Source organism: Vanessa cardui, chromosome 28, assembly GCF_905220365.1.
Source record: "Vanessa cardui chromosome 28, ilVanCard2.1, whole genome shotgun sequence".
Classification (NCBI taxonomy): Eukaryota; Metazoa; Arthropoda; class Insecta; order Lepidoptera; family Nymphalidae; genus Vanessa; species Vanessa cardui.
In genome coordinates this window covers 2450628-2469303 of record NC_061150.1, presented here as the reverse complement: position 1 = coordinate 2469303, position 18676 = coordinate 2450628, and the positions used below count along the sequence as shown (strand labels likewise).

The following is an 18676-nucleotide window of genomic DNA, read 5'->3' as shown; positions in this document are numbered from 1 at the left end:
AATATTGGACAAAGCAAATAGTTCTACATAGCGATCAAGATACAGTACAAAATTCAATACATTTAAATATGTACTTATTACATTTTGTAATTCATTAATATCGGTTTTGTAAATAAAATTCGGTCACAATTTGATGAAATTAGACATGATGCAATAAGCTACTTTTGTATTGAAATTTGTACGTAAATCAGCTATAGCCGGTTCTGAAAGTAGATTTTTCAATGAACCGGCAAGAATCTCAGTGGAATATTATTGACTTATTTTTAAGTTTACATTTAATATTTATGAATGTAGTATGTACTTTTAAAAAGTCTATTTTATTTTACTGATAAAAAAGTATGTTTTTATTAAATAAAAAAGGTAGTATTTGCCAGACTTCTACTCTTGATAAAAATACCTTTGCCACCATTGCCTATTCATGCCATTCTTGGGTAGTATGATGATATGTCCCTTATGCCAGTAGTTACACTTACCATTCAAAACAAACAAACAGCAATACAAACCTATTTGGTGGATGAGTGGTACCTAACCAGACACAACACGTATATATTAATAGATTAATATAGTATAGAGACCAAGTTTTCTTATATAAAATTATTGATAATATTATTGATTCCCCTTTTCTACTAAGCAAGCTGTCTCTGAACTGCCCACGATCCAACGCTCGTCAACCGCTATGTTTTTATACTCCCACTTGTCACTCATCACATAATGCTAACTGTTTTATAATCAGAGCTTGTCGCGAATATAATAAGCATTTTGGGAACATTGATATATTTCATTTATCTTTAATTAAATTTAAAGATAAAATTTGTAACCTTCTTAAATTAACTTAACTATATACTTTTAATATTGTCAAATAATTTTTTATTTCTCTTATTGTGTTAAAATATTTGAGTGCATTATATGTTTTATCAATCGGTGGAAACTTCGCTGGATAATGTGATATCTAAACTGTATTATGTAATTTTATTATATGTTATATCTGTTTGTTTCCCAAATATTAAATAAATAAATAAATATTATACCCTTACTAGCGACCCGCCCCGCCTTCGCACGGGTGCAATACTGATACTAAATATACTACATAATAGAATTTGTTTATTTACGACATCACATTAGAAACTACTAAAATTATCAGTGTTTCTTTACTATATTGTTCTTATATTCTATTATATACAAAAATCTTCCTCTCGAATTTTTTTTCATGGAATTGGTTGGCGGACGAGCTTGGGCGACCTGATGGTAAGTGGTCACCATCACCCATAGACAATGACGCTGTAAAAAATATTAACTATTCCTTACATCGTCAATGCGCCACCAACCTTGGGAACTAAGATGTTATATCCCTTGTGCCTGTAGTTACAAAGGCCCACTCACCCTTCAAACCGGAACACAACAATACTGCGTACTGTTGTTTAACGGTATCCCTACCACCAATAAATCGAATCACTCAATCTATTAAAAGGAACCGCATCAAAATCCGTTGCGTAATTTCAAAGATCTAAGCATACATAGCAACAGCGCTAAGCGACTTTGTTTTATACTATGTAATGATGTAATATCACAATAATACAATGAAATCAATAAATTGTAAAAGAAAATACTATTGTGCAATTTATTTACAAATATTTTGGAATATAAACTTAAATATATCGAGTTTAAGCGCCATATTGTTATGCAGATTATATATTACAATGATGATCTGTTTCATTGATAAAAATTGTTCGTTTGTACGCTTCAGTGAAAATTTAAACGTGGAATCAGTAGGCCGTTCGAATTTTAAATCATCAAATGGAATAGTTTAAACTTGTAACGTAATTTGTTCGACTGTGTTGTAATATATAAAAATTGTTTAATTCATTCGTTTGTAAAAGCGAGTAAGTAAGATTATTTTAATTTTTTTTTTATAAATATTCGTGATGCGTTAAATATATGGTCAATAATTAATTATTAATTTGAAATATAAATATACTTTTAGGAAATCATAAAATATTTATAATTTATTCAAATGCTAATCCAAAAAATTTAATAATTTACTTACTGAATGTTGTCTTAAATTTTCGCGATTATTACACATTTACGGGTAGACTACCCGTGACCACGAACACTGCAAAGTGCTCGAAACGTCGGGATGTTTTAAAAATAATTAATATACGCGATTCATCCGTTATAATTAGTTTTATTTACTTACTGAATTTCCGTCAATATGTATTTACATACTATCTCAATATACTAGATGTGCCCGCGCCCTTGTACGCGTTTGAATTTAACAAAAATATATATTACTGTAGCCTAAGCTACTCCCTATTATATCAGTTATCTGCCAGTGACAGTCCCGTCAAAATCGGTCCAGCCGTTCCAGAGATTAGCCGGAACAAACAGACAGCCAGATCGACAAAAACTGTAAAAAATATTATTTTGGTATATGTACCGTGTATACATACATATGCCTTGAGCAAAAAAGGGCTATTTTAATATTACAAACAGACACTCAAATTTTATTATATGTATAGATTATAGTCGAGTAGTGTGCAGACCGGTTTTCATGGGTACGCCACTCCAAGGTCCCGGGTTCGATGTACAAAAAGTTCATTAGTTTTCTATGTTGTCTCGGGTCTGGGTGTTTGTGTTATCGTTACTTCTGATTTTCCATAACACAAGTGCTTCAGCTACTTACATTGGGATCAGAGTAATGTATGTGATGTTGTCTCATATTTATTGATCAATTAAATTCAAATAAACACATTGTGCTATACGTCAGAAATCAGAATACAGCAATCGTGATTTAGGATGAGTGAGCAAAAATATATCTATCTCTATTTGTTTATGATATTTCATTAACAAATTGTAATTGTAAATTTAATAAATTGTAAGTTGGATGAGACAAATATATATTTATATTTCTTTACAAAATATATAGTGCTAATTATTTCTTGTACTGAATTTTGATATTGGTGTATGATAGGTATCAGAGATCGTATGGGAATTAAAATTAGTGTAATAGTGTACTGTTTTGTAATACGATGTATTAAAATAAGAACATTTAAATCTATGTCAAAATCTACAGCCATATTCAGTGAGAATGATTTCGAAACTCACCGTTGATCAAGTGCGTTAAATGTCAGATTAAATTACGAGTTTGACTATTTTTAAGAGATGCATTCAGTGCATTATGTGCAAGTTTGTCTATATTATTATAATTGATTTAAGATGCACTAAAATCAAAAGCAATCAAAATCAAAATAAACTTTATTTAAGTGGGCATTTACAAGCACTTTTGAATCGTCATTTTACAATTTAGTGAAGCTACCACCGGTTCGGAAAGTAGATTCTACCGAGAAAAACCGGTAAGGAACTCAGTAGGTACTCTTTTTTAACATTTAAAAAATATAAAGTCATTTTAGTTAATACAATTATTCAAATTAATATATCCTGCTTGGAAGTCAACAGTCAATCTTGTATCAAATAATATACTTTATATACCAATGTTTTTTTTACAAACGATTTGCATTTACGAAACGGCAAAGTTAAAAATGTCTGCGAAATTTTATTATAGAAAAGGATACCTCGCCCTGAGATGGCCCAGTGGTTAGAACGCGTGCATCTTAACCGATGATTGCGGGTTCAAGCCCAGGCAAGCACCACTATATATATGTGCTTAATTGTGTTTATAATTCATCTCGTGCTCGGCGGTGAAGGAAAACATCGTGAGGAAACCTGCATGTGTCTAATTTCATCGAAATTCTGCCACATGTGCATTCCACCAACCCGCATTGGAACAGCGTGGTGGAATATGTTCCAAACCCTCTCCTTAATGGAAGAGGAGGCCATATCTCAGCAGTGGGAAAATTTACAGGCTGTTACTTTACTTTACTTGACTTTATACCTCGCCCAAGAAGGATTTAATAATGACTTTGCGGATGGACCAATGACGATGTAAGGGCCGAGATGGACCAGTGATTGGACAAGCAAGCATTACTGAACCTTTATGTGTTTCGATAACAACAACATCCTGTAAATTTCCCACTGCTGGGCTAAAGCTACTTTCTATTAAATTAGACACATGCAGGTTTCCTTACGATGTTTTCCTTCACCGCCGAGCACGAGATGAATTATAAACACAAATAAACCACATGAATATTCAGCGGTGCTTGCAACGAACCCGCAATCATCGGTTAAGATGCACGCGTTATAACCACGCGGTCATCTCGGCTCAAAATTGCGTATCACCGTATATATACTTGATGGTAGGGCTTTGTGTAAGCCCGCCTGGGTAGGTACCACCCACTCATCAGATAATCTGCCGCCAAGCAACAGTACTTAGTATTGTTGTGTTCCGGTTTGAAGGGTGAGTGAGCCAGTGTAACTACAGGCACAAGGGACATAACATCTTTATTCCCAAGATTGGTAGCGCATTGACGACGTAAGGAATAGTTAATATTTCTTACAACGTCATTGTCTATGGGTTGTGATGACCACTTCCCAACAGGTGGCTCATATGCTCGTCCCTCGACCTATTCCATAAAATAAAAATAAATAAAATTCGATTGTCACAAATTACACAAGTGAAAAACGAGTCGATTTAACCAGAATAACGCCGCGGCTGTCTAACGACGACCGTTTTGTTTGCCTTTCCTATCTCCACCGATTTGTTATCTGTTACTTTTGTATGTGTGTGTATGTAGTAATTTGATAATGCTGTATAATTATCATTAATGAGTTATTGATTTATATAACAGTGTATTCACTTTTAATTGACAAAGATTTTCCTCCTTTTAAAAATAGAGTCTATTATCATTAATCATTCATTATCATTACACAGTATAAAACAAAGTCGCTTACCGCTGTCTGTGCCTATGAATGTTCAGATCTTTGAAATTAGGCAACGGATTTTGATGCGGTTTTTTTAATAGATAGAGTGATTCGAGAGGAAGGTTTTTGTACATAATACATGGACAATATAGTAAATAAACACTGATGATTTTAGATGTTTCTAATGTAATGTAAATAAATACATTTCTTGAGCTTGGATTACTAACGCTGGCTGCAGATCTAGAATGTTTTTCTTTTTACGGCCATTAATATTGGTCTTGCTAGCGTGCTAACATCCTATCTATAAGCCATTGTGGGCATCTCGATTCTAAAATGTAGACTTCTTTCTGCTTAACAATTTTTCAAACCTACTATTGTTGTGAGATTAGATGGCCCAGTGGTTAGACCGCGTGTATCTTAACAGATGATTTCGGGTTCAAACTCAGGCAAGCACCAGTATATTTGTGTTTATAACCCATCTCCTGCTCGGTGGAGAAGAAAAACATCGTGAAGAAACCTGCATGTGTCTAATTTCATAGAAATTCTGCCACTTATCCATTTCACTAATCCGTATTGGAATAGCGTTTTGGAATATGTTCACGAAATAAATACTGTATCGCATCAATACATAAAATAGGCTGACTCGATAGCCACATCCTTTAAAGTCCAATAGGTACGGACGGGATTTTTACTAAATATTTCTCATAAACGCTCTCAATCTTTCGACGGTTTACAATCTCGCAGTATACATTACAATCTAACGGTATTACCAATTTTACGGTGACATATAACTGATCAATTTTCCCGCCACGACGAATCTGTCAATGTCAATTTTGACAGATTAAAAAAGGTATTTAGCGTACATAAGTGCAATAGATTTAAAAAAAAGATAAAAATTTAAAATACTAAAACCAATATAGTAACAAAACCAAACATAGTTCTAATTTTGAATTTATCTTAACATAAATAAATCAACAAATCGAAATTTTGAAGTAAACTACTCAGTAAAGCTTACAAATCAAAAATAAAACAAAATCAACACGTTTAACAAATTACAAATCGCGCCAATATCAACCTTTCAGTCGTACCATAACGGTGGTTTAATTCGGTTTCGCGCGCTTTTGATTTTTTTTTCTTGTTCTAACCAATTATATAGATAAAGGAATCATCGAAGTATATAATAATGATGAATATACAAAGTGACAGATACTTATCTATAATATACAGATAATAATAATTAATATAATATTTATTATCAAGTTTATTTTTATGGAATAGGTTGGCGGACGAGCGTATGGGCCACCTAATGGTAAGTGGTCACCAATCACCATCACCCATAGACAATAACGTTGTAAGAAACATCAACTATTCTTTATATCGTCAATGCGCCACCAACCTTGGGAACTAAGATGTTATGTCCTTTGTGCCTGTAGTTACACTGGCTCACTCACCCTTCAGCCGGAACACAACAATACTGAGTACTGTTATTTGACGGTAGAATATCTGATGAGTGGGTGGTGCCTATCCAGAAGGGCTAGCACAAAGCCCTACCACAAAGTAAAATTAGTATTACATTCTAATGGAGACACCAGAGTCTCAGAGACATGGTCCGTGACTATATAAAAATTAAAAAAATAAAACAAATGTCTTACAAAAAAAATGTCTCCTTTCAGACCATGAAGTTGGTGCTAGTGTTCCTGACAGTGGTCACCGCGGCTTGTGGTTACAACATCCTGTGTATCCAACCGGTACCATCAAAAAGTCATTACCATCTGATGAAGGGCATCGTGGATCCGCTTTTAAAAGCTGGACATCAGGTAATACATTTTTAATTATAGTCTGTTCTAATCGAAAGAGGAACAAAGATAAAAGCTTAGATTTACATAAACTAGCTCAGCTGTTTTGTGCAATGCTAACATTACTTGAATAATACCTAAACTTATGTCTTTATATGTAGCAGAACACTATTCCATTAAACTGAAAAATTATAATAATAATAAAAACAAGCGCCTCGCAAACTGTATCTTGCCCACATTAAGATTCGATCTGGCGCCGCCACTGCTTAGTTATATCTGTCACCGTAAGATTACAAATTTTGTTAGATTACAATAGATTGTAATCTAACGAACTCTCGTTAGAACTCGTTAGAACGAGACAGAACTTTCACTTAAATTATAAAAAACTCTAACCTAACCTAACCGAAATATTATGAACTATCGAAATTGTTTATATTTTATTGCAATTTGAATAAACTTACGACAATTTACAATTGCGCGAAATAGATTATAGTTTAACCGTATTTACAATTTTACGGTGATATAATATGACGGATTCTGGGGGGCTTTGTGCAAGTCCAGTACCACCAACTCATCAGTTACTCTACCGCCAAATAACAGTACTCAATATTGTTGTGTTCCGGTTTGAAGGGTGAGTGAGCAGTAACTACAGGCACAAGGGACATAACATCTTAGTTTCCAAGGTTGGTGGCACATTAATGTTTCTTACAGCGTCATTGTCTTTGGGTGATAGTGACCACTTATAAGGTGGCCCATATACTCGTCCGCCAAACTATACCATAAAAAAAATAAAAATGACGTTCAACCAATCAGCACGCGTCATGCTTCCGTTCTACGCCAGTTCAAATTTGATCGCTTTTCATTGATGGATCACAATATAACGAAAAATAATACTTTAAATTGCTATCATATTTCACGATTCACAATAATTTGTTAGATTGCAATCTGTATCGTCAGATTGTAATCTAACGAATTTTGTTTTTACGGTGACATAGACAATTAAATTTTCTGTTCCAAACTTCTGATAACAGTTTCGTCGACGTTCAAAAAACAATTTTTTCGATCATTCATAGTGAATATCATAATAATATATCTTCTATATTGCAAAATAGTTGTGATGACATTGATTAGAAATGAATATATATTTATTTTTCAGATAACATTCATATCGAACTTCCCAGAATCGAAACCGGTGAAAAACTTGAAGTATATTGATGTCAGTCACATAAAAATGCCTCCTCATAGTGAGTACATAATATACGAGAGTATTTTTAGGTTATTTTAGGTTTAGTAATTACTTTATTATACGTTGTTCTCTTTTGGGTAGCTCCCAATTACCTGGAAGTTTTGGGAGAAGCACACAAAGTATACCAATTTTGTGTTACGAGTATCTTGGCAGCCATTCTTCAAATATTTCACCGCAAAACTTGTTGTGTCTGGGAAGGCTAACTAATCTAACCAAATTTAGTAAAGAAGGGGTTTAGGGAACCCTACCTAACTTCCTGTCCTTCTAAAGTGCGCAGCGTGTATCCACCATAGAACCATCTGGCTAAAACTGCTATGACGAGAAGTTATGCATGTCTCAGCAGCCACCATTTTTAACACAATTAATGAAATCTGTAACATATACTTCTTAACAAAATTGAAATGTAAAACTGTTATAAATAGCTTTCTCCGAAAGTAATGTAGGATGAGGCTGAACAACTTTTCGCAAAACATCTTACGAACGCATAAAAAGATTTAAATTACTGCTTTAATATAGTAATTAATATCTCCCACACACAGTGGTGTAATTAGGGCAGGCACAGGCCCAGGCACAGGGCGTACACTCTCGGGCGCAAGAATAGACAGACTGGGCAGGACTATTGTTTTTTCGTTTTGCTCTTGTAAAGATTCCGCTGAGCCTCTAGTACTCGATTCCAATACAAACGTACTTACATGCTAGTATCATTAAAAACATCCATCGCACACATTTTTTTGGCAGCGCACGAACGTATTTGTGTTTAGTGTTTATCGTTAATGGGCAACGCATTTGCAGTACTGAACCTACGGTTAAGTTTTAGTGAGTGAGACAGTAAAATAGGCAAAGGGTCTGCTTAAATAGGGCGCAGTTATAGAAGCTCGCACAAAAGGCTATTTACGGCACTGCTCACATAACATCGCGCAGAAAGGCTATTTATCTCACACACCTCACACACTCACACAGCACGTCCCCTTTTCTTGCAAATATAAAAGTTTTGAGCAACTATGTTAAATTAATTTTTGATACTTTACAAATTGCAGCAATTCGTGAATGAACTGTAAGATGATGGCGTCTGTGTCTGTAACACAGTTCATACAAGCTCGGACACAGATGTCTGTCTTAAAAAATGTATAACATTGTACTAACTACGTATCAAAATGGTGTTTTTATAAAAAATTGAGACGGACGTATTGTTTTTTGATCTATAATTACTTTATATTATTATAAGACATTGCATGTTGCGGAGACGAGAATGCTGAGAGGAATGTGTGGTGTTACGCAAATGTATAGAGTACATAAGAGGAAGTTTGAAAGTGACACCGATAGCCGAGAAGTTACGTGGAAGGCGGCTATCATGGTATGAGCATGTAATGCGGAGGAATGAGGAATATATTGTGAGGAAGGCCTTGAGCATGGATGTGGATGGATATAGAGGTAGAGGACGACCAAGGAAACGAGGGATGGATTGTGTGAAAGACGATATGGTTAGAAAGAATGTTACTTGTGAGATGACGTCTGACAGAGAAGTATGGAAGGAGAAGACCTGCTGCCCAAATAAAATTGGGATAAGGGCAGGAAGATGATGATGATTCTTACATTACAGGCCCTGAATAATATCCCGCTGTGAACACTAAAATCCGCCGTTGTCATGCATCTCTGAACTTTGCCTTTTCAGCCGAAGATTGGAAGGATAAGTCGAAGCAAAGCATAGCGGCCGTCAAGGAGCTCGCGAGGAACATATCCAGGGAAGTGATTACAACACCAGCGGTCAGGGAGGTCTTGGCCAGGGAAAAGTTTGACGCGGTGGTCACGGAGTGGTTCTTCACGGATACTGATTCTGGGTATGGTACTAGCATAAATGGATTTTTAAAGAAAGATTTAAAGAAAGAAAGAAAAAAGTAACTGTCTGTTACTTAGACACTGACAATCCGAACTCAATATAACCAAATTGCTTTTAGAACTAGTTAATATTAAGATTCTTGCAATATAATTGTACGTTGTTACGTTGTCATTAGTGGTTAGTAAGTGAATAAAAAAAAACAAAAGAAGATCACAGAACATTCGTTATTACACATTACTTTTTCTTTTTGTATATTGTTAAAAAAAGGTTTTATATATTATGACAGAGAAAGCGACTTTGTTCTATACTATGTAGTGATATTTGTTAATTTTTAGTAAATATCTTTTATATTGTTCAGATATGCAGCGGTTCAGCAAGTACCTTGGATCCTCCTCAGCGGTATAGTGATGCACACGCATATGGAAGGCTTGGTGGACACAGTTAGATCCGTACCCACGATACCAGCCTTCTTCGTTGACTCGCCCATACCAATGAACTTTTTGAGCCGCCTTCAAAATACTCTATTTTATTTGGTGATGTCGACGGGATCCTTGTAAGTATTTTATACACTTGGCGTAAAAAACTGCATGAAAAGTGTAACACGTCGCCTTATGACGACCTCCGTGGTCGAGTGGTGTGTACACCGGTTTACATGGGTACGCCACTCCGAGGTCCCGGGTTTGATTCCTGGCCGAGTCGGTGTAGATTATCATTTAGTTTTCCATGTTGTCTTGGGTCTGGGTGTTTGTGGTATCGTCGTTACTTCTGATTTCCATAACACATGTGTTTTAGGTGTTGTCTCATATTTATTTATTATTTATTTATTGCTTCTGGTGACAGGAGGGCTGGTTCGTTCGCCCAGAGGATCGGAATTGCGATTCAACGGGGAAATGCCGCTAGCATTCTTGCCGCCATAGCACGCGGTCAAGATTTATACAAAAATTATTTTTAATTCATATTTCGTAATGATTAAATGTGGATTAATTGAGAGCCGAGATGTCCCAGTGAAGCACCACTGTATTTTCATATGCTTAATTCATCATTCATCTCGTGCTCGGCGGTGAAGGAAAACATCGTGAGGAAGCCTGCATGTGTAATTTCCACGGAATTCTGCCATGTTCTGCTACCGTGTTTTTGGGTCATAGCTCATAATTGAATGTAGGTAGATAACGGCGTTATAGATATACCATAACTGTATTATTACTAAGTGTACAAGGAACATGGTCGAATGATGTTGACCGGTTTTCATGGGTACCACTCCGAGGTCCCGAGTTCGATTCTCGGCCGAGTCAGTGTAGATTATCATTTAGTTTTCCATGTTGTCTTGGGTCATGGTGTTTGTGGTATACTTCTGATTTTCCATAACACATGTGCTTTAGCTACTTACATTGGGATCAGAGTAATGTGTGTGATGTTGTCTCATAATAAAAAATATATATAATAATACAATTCCTTGATTAAAATAATGATGAGTCGAGATGGCCCAGCGGTTGGAACGCGTGCATCTTAACCGATGATTGCGGGTTCAAACCCAGGCAAGCACCGCTGATTCGTGTGGTTAATTTTTCTTTATAATTCATCTCGTGCTCAGCGGTGAAGGAAAACATCGTGAGGAAACCTGCATGTGACAAATTTCATAGAAATTCTGCCACATGTGTATTCGACCAACCCGCATTGGAGCAGCGTGGTGGAATATGTTCCAAACCTTCACCTCAAAGGGAGAGGAGGCCTTTAGCCCAGCAGTGGGAATTTACAGGCTGTTGTTGTTGATGATTAAAATATTTCTTTCAGATTAGACTACACAATGGTAAAGTCTGACTACGAAACTCACTTCACCCCTATCGCAAAGGCTCGAGGAGTCACCCTTCCTCCTTACAAGGAAGCCATCCACAACATCTCGATTCTCTTCGTCAACTCGCATCCCTCTTTTTCACCAGCACAGAGCCTACCACCCAACGTTGTTGAAATCGGAGGATACCACATCCCTGAGGAAATACCCCCACTGCCAAAGGTAAAAGATATATTAGCTTGTCTATTTACTTTTATTTATGTTATAGTTTGGTGGACGAGCATATGAGCATCTGATGGTAAGTGGTCACTACCGTCCATAGACAATGGTACAATAAGAAATATTAGCCATTCCTTACATCGCCAATGCGCCACCAACCTTGGGAACTGAGATGTTATGTCCCTTGTGCCTGTAGTTACAATGGCTCACCCACCCTTCAAAGCGGAACACAACAGTACTCAGTGCTGTTGTTTGGCGAAAGTAAAGGTGCCTTTCGTCTTATTTAAGTTTTAAGGGCGATTCAAAAAGTGTAACTACAAATTTGCTATAACAAGAGAAGTTACTTCCCGTCGAGGGCGTATTAGATTTACGAAATTCATTTTTGGAAAATATTTACTATGGGATTTGTGAGCATTGATGACCACAGAACACATTACTAATTACCTCACATTTCTTTTAAAAATGTAACATTAACCTATATATTAAACGGAAAATTTTATCAGGATTAATAAATCTTCGTGATGCGTCGAGCTGAGATGGCCCAGTGGTTAGAACGCGTGCATCTTAACCGATGATAGCGGGTTCAAACCCAGGCAAGCTCCGCTGATTCATGTGCTTAATTTGTCTTTATAATTCATCTCGTACTCAGCGGTGAAGGAAAACATCGTCAAGAAACCTGCAAATGACAAATTTCATAGAAATTCTGCCACATGTGTATTCCACCAACCCGCATTGGAACAGCGTGGTGGAATATGTTCCACACCTTCTCCTCAAAGGGAGAGGCCTTTAGCCCAGCAGTGGGAATTTACTGGCTGTTGTGTTGATGCGTCGAAAGTTGTAATAGAGATAGCTCAGCATGTGTTACGGCTATGTTTTAAGTCTATTTGAAAAGTATCATAACAGATGTGAATCGAAACTGTTCGTCATCATCATCTCCTGCCCTTATCCCAATTTTATTTGGGGTCGGCGCAGCATGTCTCCTTCTATACTTCTCTGTCAGACGTCATCTCACAAGTAACATTCTGTCTAACCATATCGTCTTTCACACAATCCATCCATCGTTTCCTTGGTCGTCCTCTACCTCTATATCCATCCACATCCATGCTCAAGGCCTTCCTCACAATATGTTCCTCATTCCCCAGCATTACATGTCCATACCATGGTAGCCGCCTTCCACATAACTTCTCGGCTATCGATGTCACTTTCAAACTTCCTCATATGTACTCATTCCTTACTCTATCCATTCGAAACTAATTTTTAAAACATATTTTATATTATCTGTTTAAAATTTCAGGATCTCCAAGATATTCTGGACTCCTCCCCACAGGGTGTGGTATTGTTCAGCATGGGATCCATCATCAAGGCCTCAGCTCTAACTGAAGAGACTAGGCGAGACCTGATCAAAGTCTTCAGTGAGCTGCCTTACACCGTGCTTTGGAAGTTCGACGAAAAACTCGAAGGTCTGTCCAAGAACGTCCACGTCAGATCCTGGATGCCCCAAACCAGCGTTCTTGGTGAGTTATCCAAAACATTATGTTATATGCTATTGGTAAAGTCTATTGGGATATAATAATACTGTGTAATTGTATATATACAGTATAAAAATCGAAGAGCTAGCGCGCACTGCTGATTTTTGTCACGGTGACTGTTTCGTCACTCTTGTTGAGTCCGTGAATATGTGTGGAGGTCCGCGCTCACGACGTGACATTTGTGTCTGCATCTGTACATATTCTACTTGACAAGAGTGACGAAACAGTCACCGTGACAAAAGTTACCAGTGCACGCTAGTTCTAATCAATTTGTCCAATTTAAAAGTATTACTTATTGATAGTCAACTTAAAATCTACCACGTTTTGGAAAAGAGAAGAACCGGAGATAGAAACCCAACTATTTTCATGTTAACTTTCTACGTTGTCTTGGGTCTGGGTGTTTGTGGTATCGTTACTTCTGATTTTCCATAACACAAGTGCTTCAGCTATTTACATAAAGACTCTCTTCGGGATGTTTTTAACAAAGTAGGAATACTCACTGTTGCGTTACAGTATATTTACAACAATCTTATGTATATTCACAGTAACATTGATCAGTTTGATAAAATCAGTCATAATCATTCTATGTACACTAAGAGTAAGGATAAGCTTATAACGTCAAGTTTCTGACTCCGCAAAGTCAATCCTTCTTGGGGCAAGGTATCCGTTTCTATAGTAAAATTCCGCAGACATTTTTAACTTTGCCGTTTCGTAAATTCAAATCGTCTTTAAAAAATACATTGACAGAAAAGGCATATTATTCGATACAATATTTTATAGATGATAAAAAAGCGTGGAGTTAATACCTATTGACTTCCAAGCAGGATATATTAATTTAAATAATTGTATTTAACTAACATGACTTTGTATTTTTTAAATGCTGAAAAAGAGTAACTACTGATTTTCTTGCCGGTTCTTCTTGGTTCTACTTTCCGAACCGGTGGTAGCTTCACTTGTAAAATGACGATTCAAAAGTGCTCGTAAAAGCCTACTTGGATAAAGTTTATTTAGATTTGATTTGATTGGGATCAGAGTAATGTATGTGATGTTGTCTCATATTCATTTATTTATATTATAGCCCACAGAAATGTGAAAGTTTTCATCACTCATGGTGGTCTGCTAAGCACGCTGGAGTCGCTCCGGTTTGGAGTCCCCGTGATAGCCATCCCGGTGTTCGGAGACCAGCCCTCGAACGCGCTGAAATGTGTGCAAGGAGGACACGCCTTGATGGTCGAGTTCTCACCGGAAATGGCGGGACCGCTGAGAGACGCCTTGAAAGAAATGCTGAGCAATGACAGGTGACGTCAATATTTATCTATTTAAATATCTATATATGTATATATAATAAAATTGGAGTGTCTGTTTGTAATATTAAAAAAGCCCGTTTTTACTCATAAGTATTTAAGTATACACGGTAAATATACCAAAATAACATTTTTTACAATTTTGTAACTGTTTGTTCCGAATAATCTCTAGAACGGCTAGAGCTTTTGACGGGACTTTCACTGGCAGATAACTGATATAATAGGGAGTAACTTAGGCTACAATAATAATATATTTTTGTTATATTCAAAGGCGTACAACGTCGCGCGCACAGCTAGTGTAAAATAAATGTATAATAAAGTATATGACATAAATGAAATAGGCTGCTTGCCTCTTGAGTTTTACGGCATATGAAGTACCTACATTGAATATATAATAACCATTTTTCTTTGAAAAAGGTTGGAAATCGTCAACATTTACACATTAAGTACCACCGTTTCGGAGCCTCGAACTTATAACAGTGTGAGCGTATATAGGCGTATCGTGACCATTTACCATTGGGTGGTACATTTGCAAAATGAAATGCTACCCAGAGGCCATTAAAATATACTTTATTATAAAATACCTGAACTAGAGGAGCCGAAATGGCCCAGTGGTTAGAACGTATACAACTTAACCGATGATTGCGAATCAAACCCAGACAAGCACTAAATATTCATGTGCTTAATTTGTGCTCGGCGAGGAAAACATCGTGAGGAAACCTGCATGTGTCTAATTTCATAGAAATTCTGCCACATGTGTATTCCACCAACCCGCGCTGAATAAGTTCCAAAACTTCTCCTCAAAGGAGAGGAGGCTTTAGCCCAGCAGTGGGATTTTGGACATGAGGATATAAGGACGCTTTTTATGTATGCGACCACCCTATGGAGGTACATTAGGATATCGCGTTCGCCGAGACCACCGTCGACGGCCCGGTACCAGCAACCCTTGCGCAACATCACGCCACCCAACAACAGACCACACCGATTCTTTATAATTTCTGTGTCTCTTAGAATTAAGAAAAGTATTAACATTATTTTATAATAATTGGTTGTGAGGGCATTCTGTGTTACAACCTCAACACATGAAGTAATAATTAAATTAGTATTAATATTTGTAAAATAAGTTTGTGAATTAAAGTAAATTAACTTTTAAAGTACTTTCGGTTTTTTTAAGTCCTTCGGCTGCGAACGACGTAATTCGCTAAGCAATATGATGGATGTAATTTCCTTGATTTCAGATCCTATGACATCTCGGCTATTAAATGGTCAATTAATATAAGTTAATACTGTCATAACAGATACTACAAACGAGCGAAGTACCTGTCTCGGCTGTTCACTGACCGTCCGGTGACCACCACCCACCTCATACAGCACTACGTACGACTCGCCATCGAGACCAACGGTACCACATTTATTTAAGAATCCTTGATTTAGTTTATTTAAAAAACTATTATTAATAACTTAGCAAGACGTGTTTATCTTAGGTTCTTGCAAATACATGTAAATATAAAGAAAAAAAAATAAGATTATTTTTTGCTGGCAATGATTATTTATTATAATGATTTTCCAAGATATATAAATACGTTTTAATATGTGTTTTTACTGTTATCAATAATTGTTATATTTATTTATTATTTATATGTTTATGTATACTTATTTGCTACTTTTTGTGAATATGCTGATGGTGTTTCGAAAATGTATAAAAAAAAAATAAGTTGGTTATTAACTATTACAATCGAAGAAGGAATGAATATTCCATGAGTTTCCCATGTTGTGGGTATTCATACTCATGTGGGACTCGCCGGCGTTTAAGGTACCGGAATACCCACTAAGAAACCGGTGGTAACCTCTCCGTCTTGACGGGATAGCTTGCGCATTCTACCGCGACGCCCAGACGGTTTGCCCATCATGGGCATCCAAGTAGAGAAGTTCCTGGAATAGAGAAAAACCGCCCTACTCCCGGCGACGCTTACAACGCAGGGGGGGGGAGAAGTGGCGGACCTATAAAAATGGTACACACTACTCGATCACAGAGATCATGTTTTGCTTATGGATCAGCTATATTGTGCACTCCTAGCAGTTCTGGATAAACTGGTTATAACCTCTGCCTCTTACGAATGATACTATTGTCTGTCTTAATATTAAGTTCTAATATTACAATATACTTTATACTTGGTGGTAGGGCTTTGTACAAGCCCGTATGGGTAGGTACCACCCACTCATCAGTTATTCTACCGCCAAATAACAGTACTCAGTATTGTTGCATTCCGATTAGAAGGGAGAGTAAACCAGTGTAACTACAGGCACAAGGGACATAACATCTTAGTTCCCAAGGTTGGTGGCGCATTGACGATGTAAGGAATAGTTAATATTTCTTACAGCGTCATTGTCCATGGGTGATGGTGACCACTTACCATCAGGTGGCCCATATGCTCGTCGGCCAACCTATACCATAAAAATAAATAAATAGTTTAAAATGTGTTTTTTAGAGTTGCTTTTCTCATTTCCAGGTGCTGACCACCTCCGCTCCAAGGCGCTGCTGTACTCCTGGTACCAGCTGTGGATGCTGGATCAGCTCGCTTTCCTTCTCCTCGTACTGTATATAATATACAGCGTGTTTAAGAAAATCATCCGTAGTTTTAAGAGAAGTGATAGAATCAAAGACAATAAAGAGAAGAAAAATTAAGTATAATTAGTTTAAATAAAGAATATATATTTTTTTTAATGTTTTTTTTTATGTCATTGACAAGTGGTACCAGTTGGTAAGTGGTCACCATAGCCATATCAACCAATTTTGAAATTCTTTTCACTTGTTGACTTACAGGCTATATTACATACATATATAATTGTATTTAATTAACATGACTTTAAATATTGAAAAAAAAGTAACTACTGACAGTGGCGTAGCTGGTTGAGGAAAGGCCCCGGTGCACAGAAAAAGAATCAGGCCTTCACCCCCTCTTTCCCATCCCTCTTTAACTAATAATTACCCTTTAAGAAGCTAAGATTTAGTTTAGAGGGCCCCCTGAGCTCGGGGCCCCTGGTGCACTGCACCGCCTGCCCTACGATAGTTACGCCATTGACTACTGAGTTTCTTGCTTGTTCTTCTTGGAGTGTACATTTAGAACCGTTGGTAGCTTCACTTAATATAGCTGTTATATGACGATTCAAAAGTGTTTGTAAAAGTCTACTTGAATTTCTAATTAATTTTACTTGGTGGTAGGGCTTAGTGCAAGCCCGTCTGGGTAGGTACCACCCACTCATCAGTTATTCTACCGCCAAATAACAGTACTCAGTATTGTTGTGTTCCGGTTTGAAGTGTGAGTGAGCCAGTGTAACTACAGGCACAGAGGACATTACATCTTAGTTCCCAAGGTTGGTGGCACATTGACGATGTAAGGAATAGTTAATATTTTTTTACAGCGTCATTGCCTACGGGTGATGGTGACCACTTACCATCAGGTGGCCCATATGCTCGTCCACCAACATATAACAAAAAAAATTATTCAATTGTACAGTCTCTGTACAGTCAGAGTAAGAAAACCTTCGTCAGTTTTCAAATTCATTCCTTTATCAGGTATCATAAGCCCTTAGTACCTTTTGTAACTAAACGTCAAATCATTGCGACGCAATACGTCACTCTCGATCGGTGAAGCGGATTATCGCTCACACTGAGCACGCGAAACTAGATCTTAAGGTGACGAACCTTTTCTTACCCCGACTATAAAATACTGTACAATACAGACACATAACTCTTATTTGAGTATCTTCAGAAAACATACTATTACAAAAATAAGACTGTTATTATTGGTACATAAATAAAAGTCTTTATTACTATATAACGTTTATTGAAATCAATAAAATAAATTAAACAAAACATCGACACACACACAGTGCTTACAACACTATACTGATCACACACACAACAATCTCCAAACTAAATTGACAAAGACACGCCATCTCTTTCTATAGTGTTCGATTAAAACGAGACAACATGACAAAACTGTCAAATCAGTTTGAAAATAGTAAGTGAGGAATCAGCATATTTCACAATTGTGCATAAAAATATTTTTGGTATAAATAATACTTCAAATTAAAAATAACAAATAATAAATTAAAAATAAAATTTCAAAGACAAAAC

General features: G+C 36.6%; 1 protein-coding gene across 1 annotated transcript; it reads left to right on the top strand.

Moving 5' to 3' along the window:
• Positions 1 to 1725: 1725 nt before the first annotated feature.
• On the top strand, positions 1726 to 17255 carry LOC124541579 (UDP-glucosyltransferase 2-like). The gene is made up of 10 exons (XM_047119495.1): positions 1726 to 1880; positions 6489 to 6632; positions 7768 to 7855; positions 9530 to 9695; positions 10053 to 10247; positions 11486 to 11705; positions 12997 to 13216; positions 14310 to 14529; positions 15834 to 15937; positions 17046 to 17255. The coding sequence occupies exons 2-10, from the start codon at positions 6492 to 6494 to the stop codon at positions 17219 to 17221; spliced, it is 1530 nt and encodes a 509-aa protein (XP_046975451.1). The 5' UTR covers positions 1726 to 1880; positions 6489 to 6491; the 3' UTR covers positions 17222 to 17255.
• The last annotated feature ends 1421 nt before the right edge of the window (positions 17256 to 18676 follow it).

Excerpts from the sequence above, each read along its gene's own strand:
- LOC124541579 (XM_047119495.1), top strand. The coding sequence starts at position 6,492 with ATGAAGTTGGTGCTAGTGTTCCTGACAGTGGTCACCGCGGCTTGTGGT. Across the intron at positions 7,856-9,529 it reads CATAAAAATGCCTCCTCATA|CCGAAGATTGGAAGGATAAG; the intron begins GTGAGTACATAA and ends TTGCCTTTTCAG. Across the intron at positions 15,938-17,045 it reads ACTCGCCATCGAGACCAACG|GTGCTGACCACCTCCGCTCC; the intron begins GTACCACATTTA and ends TCTCATTTCCAG.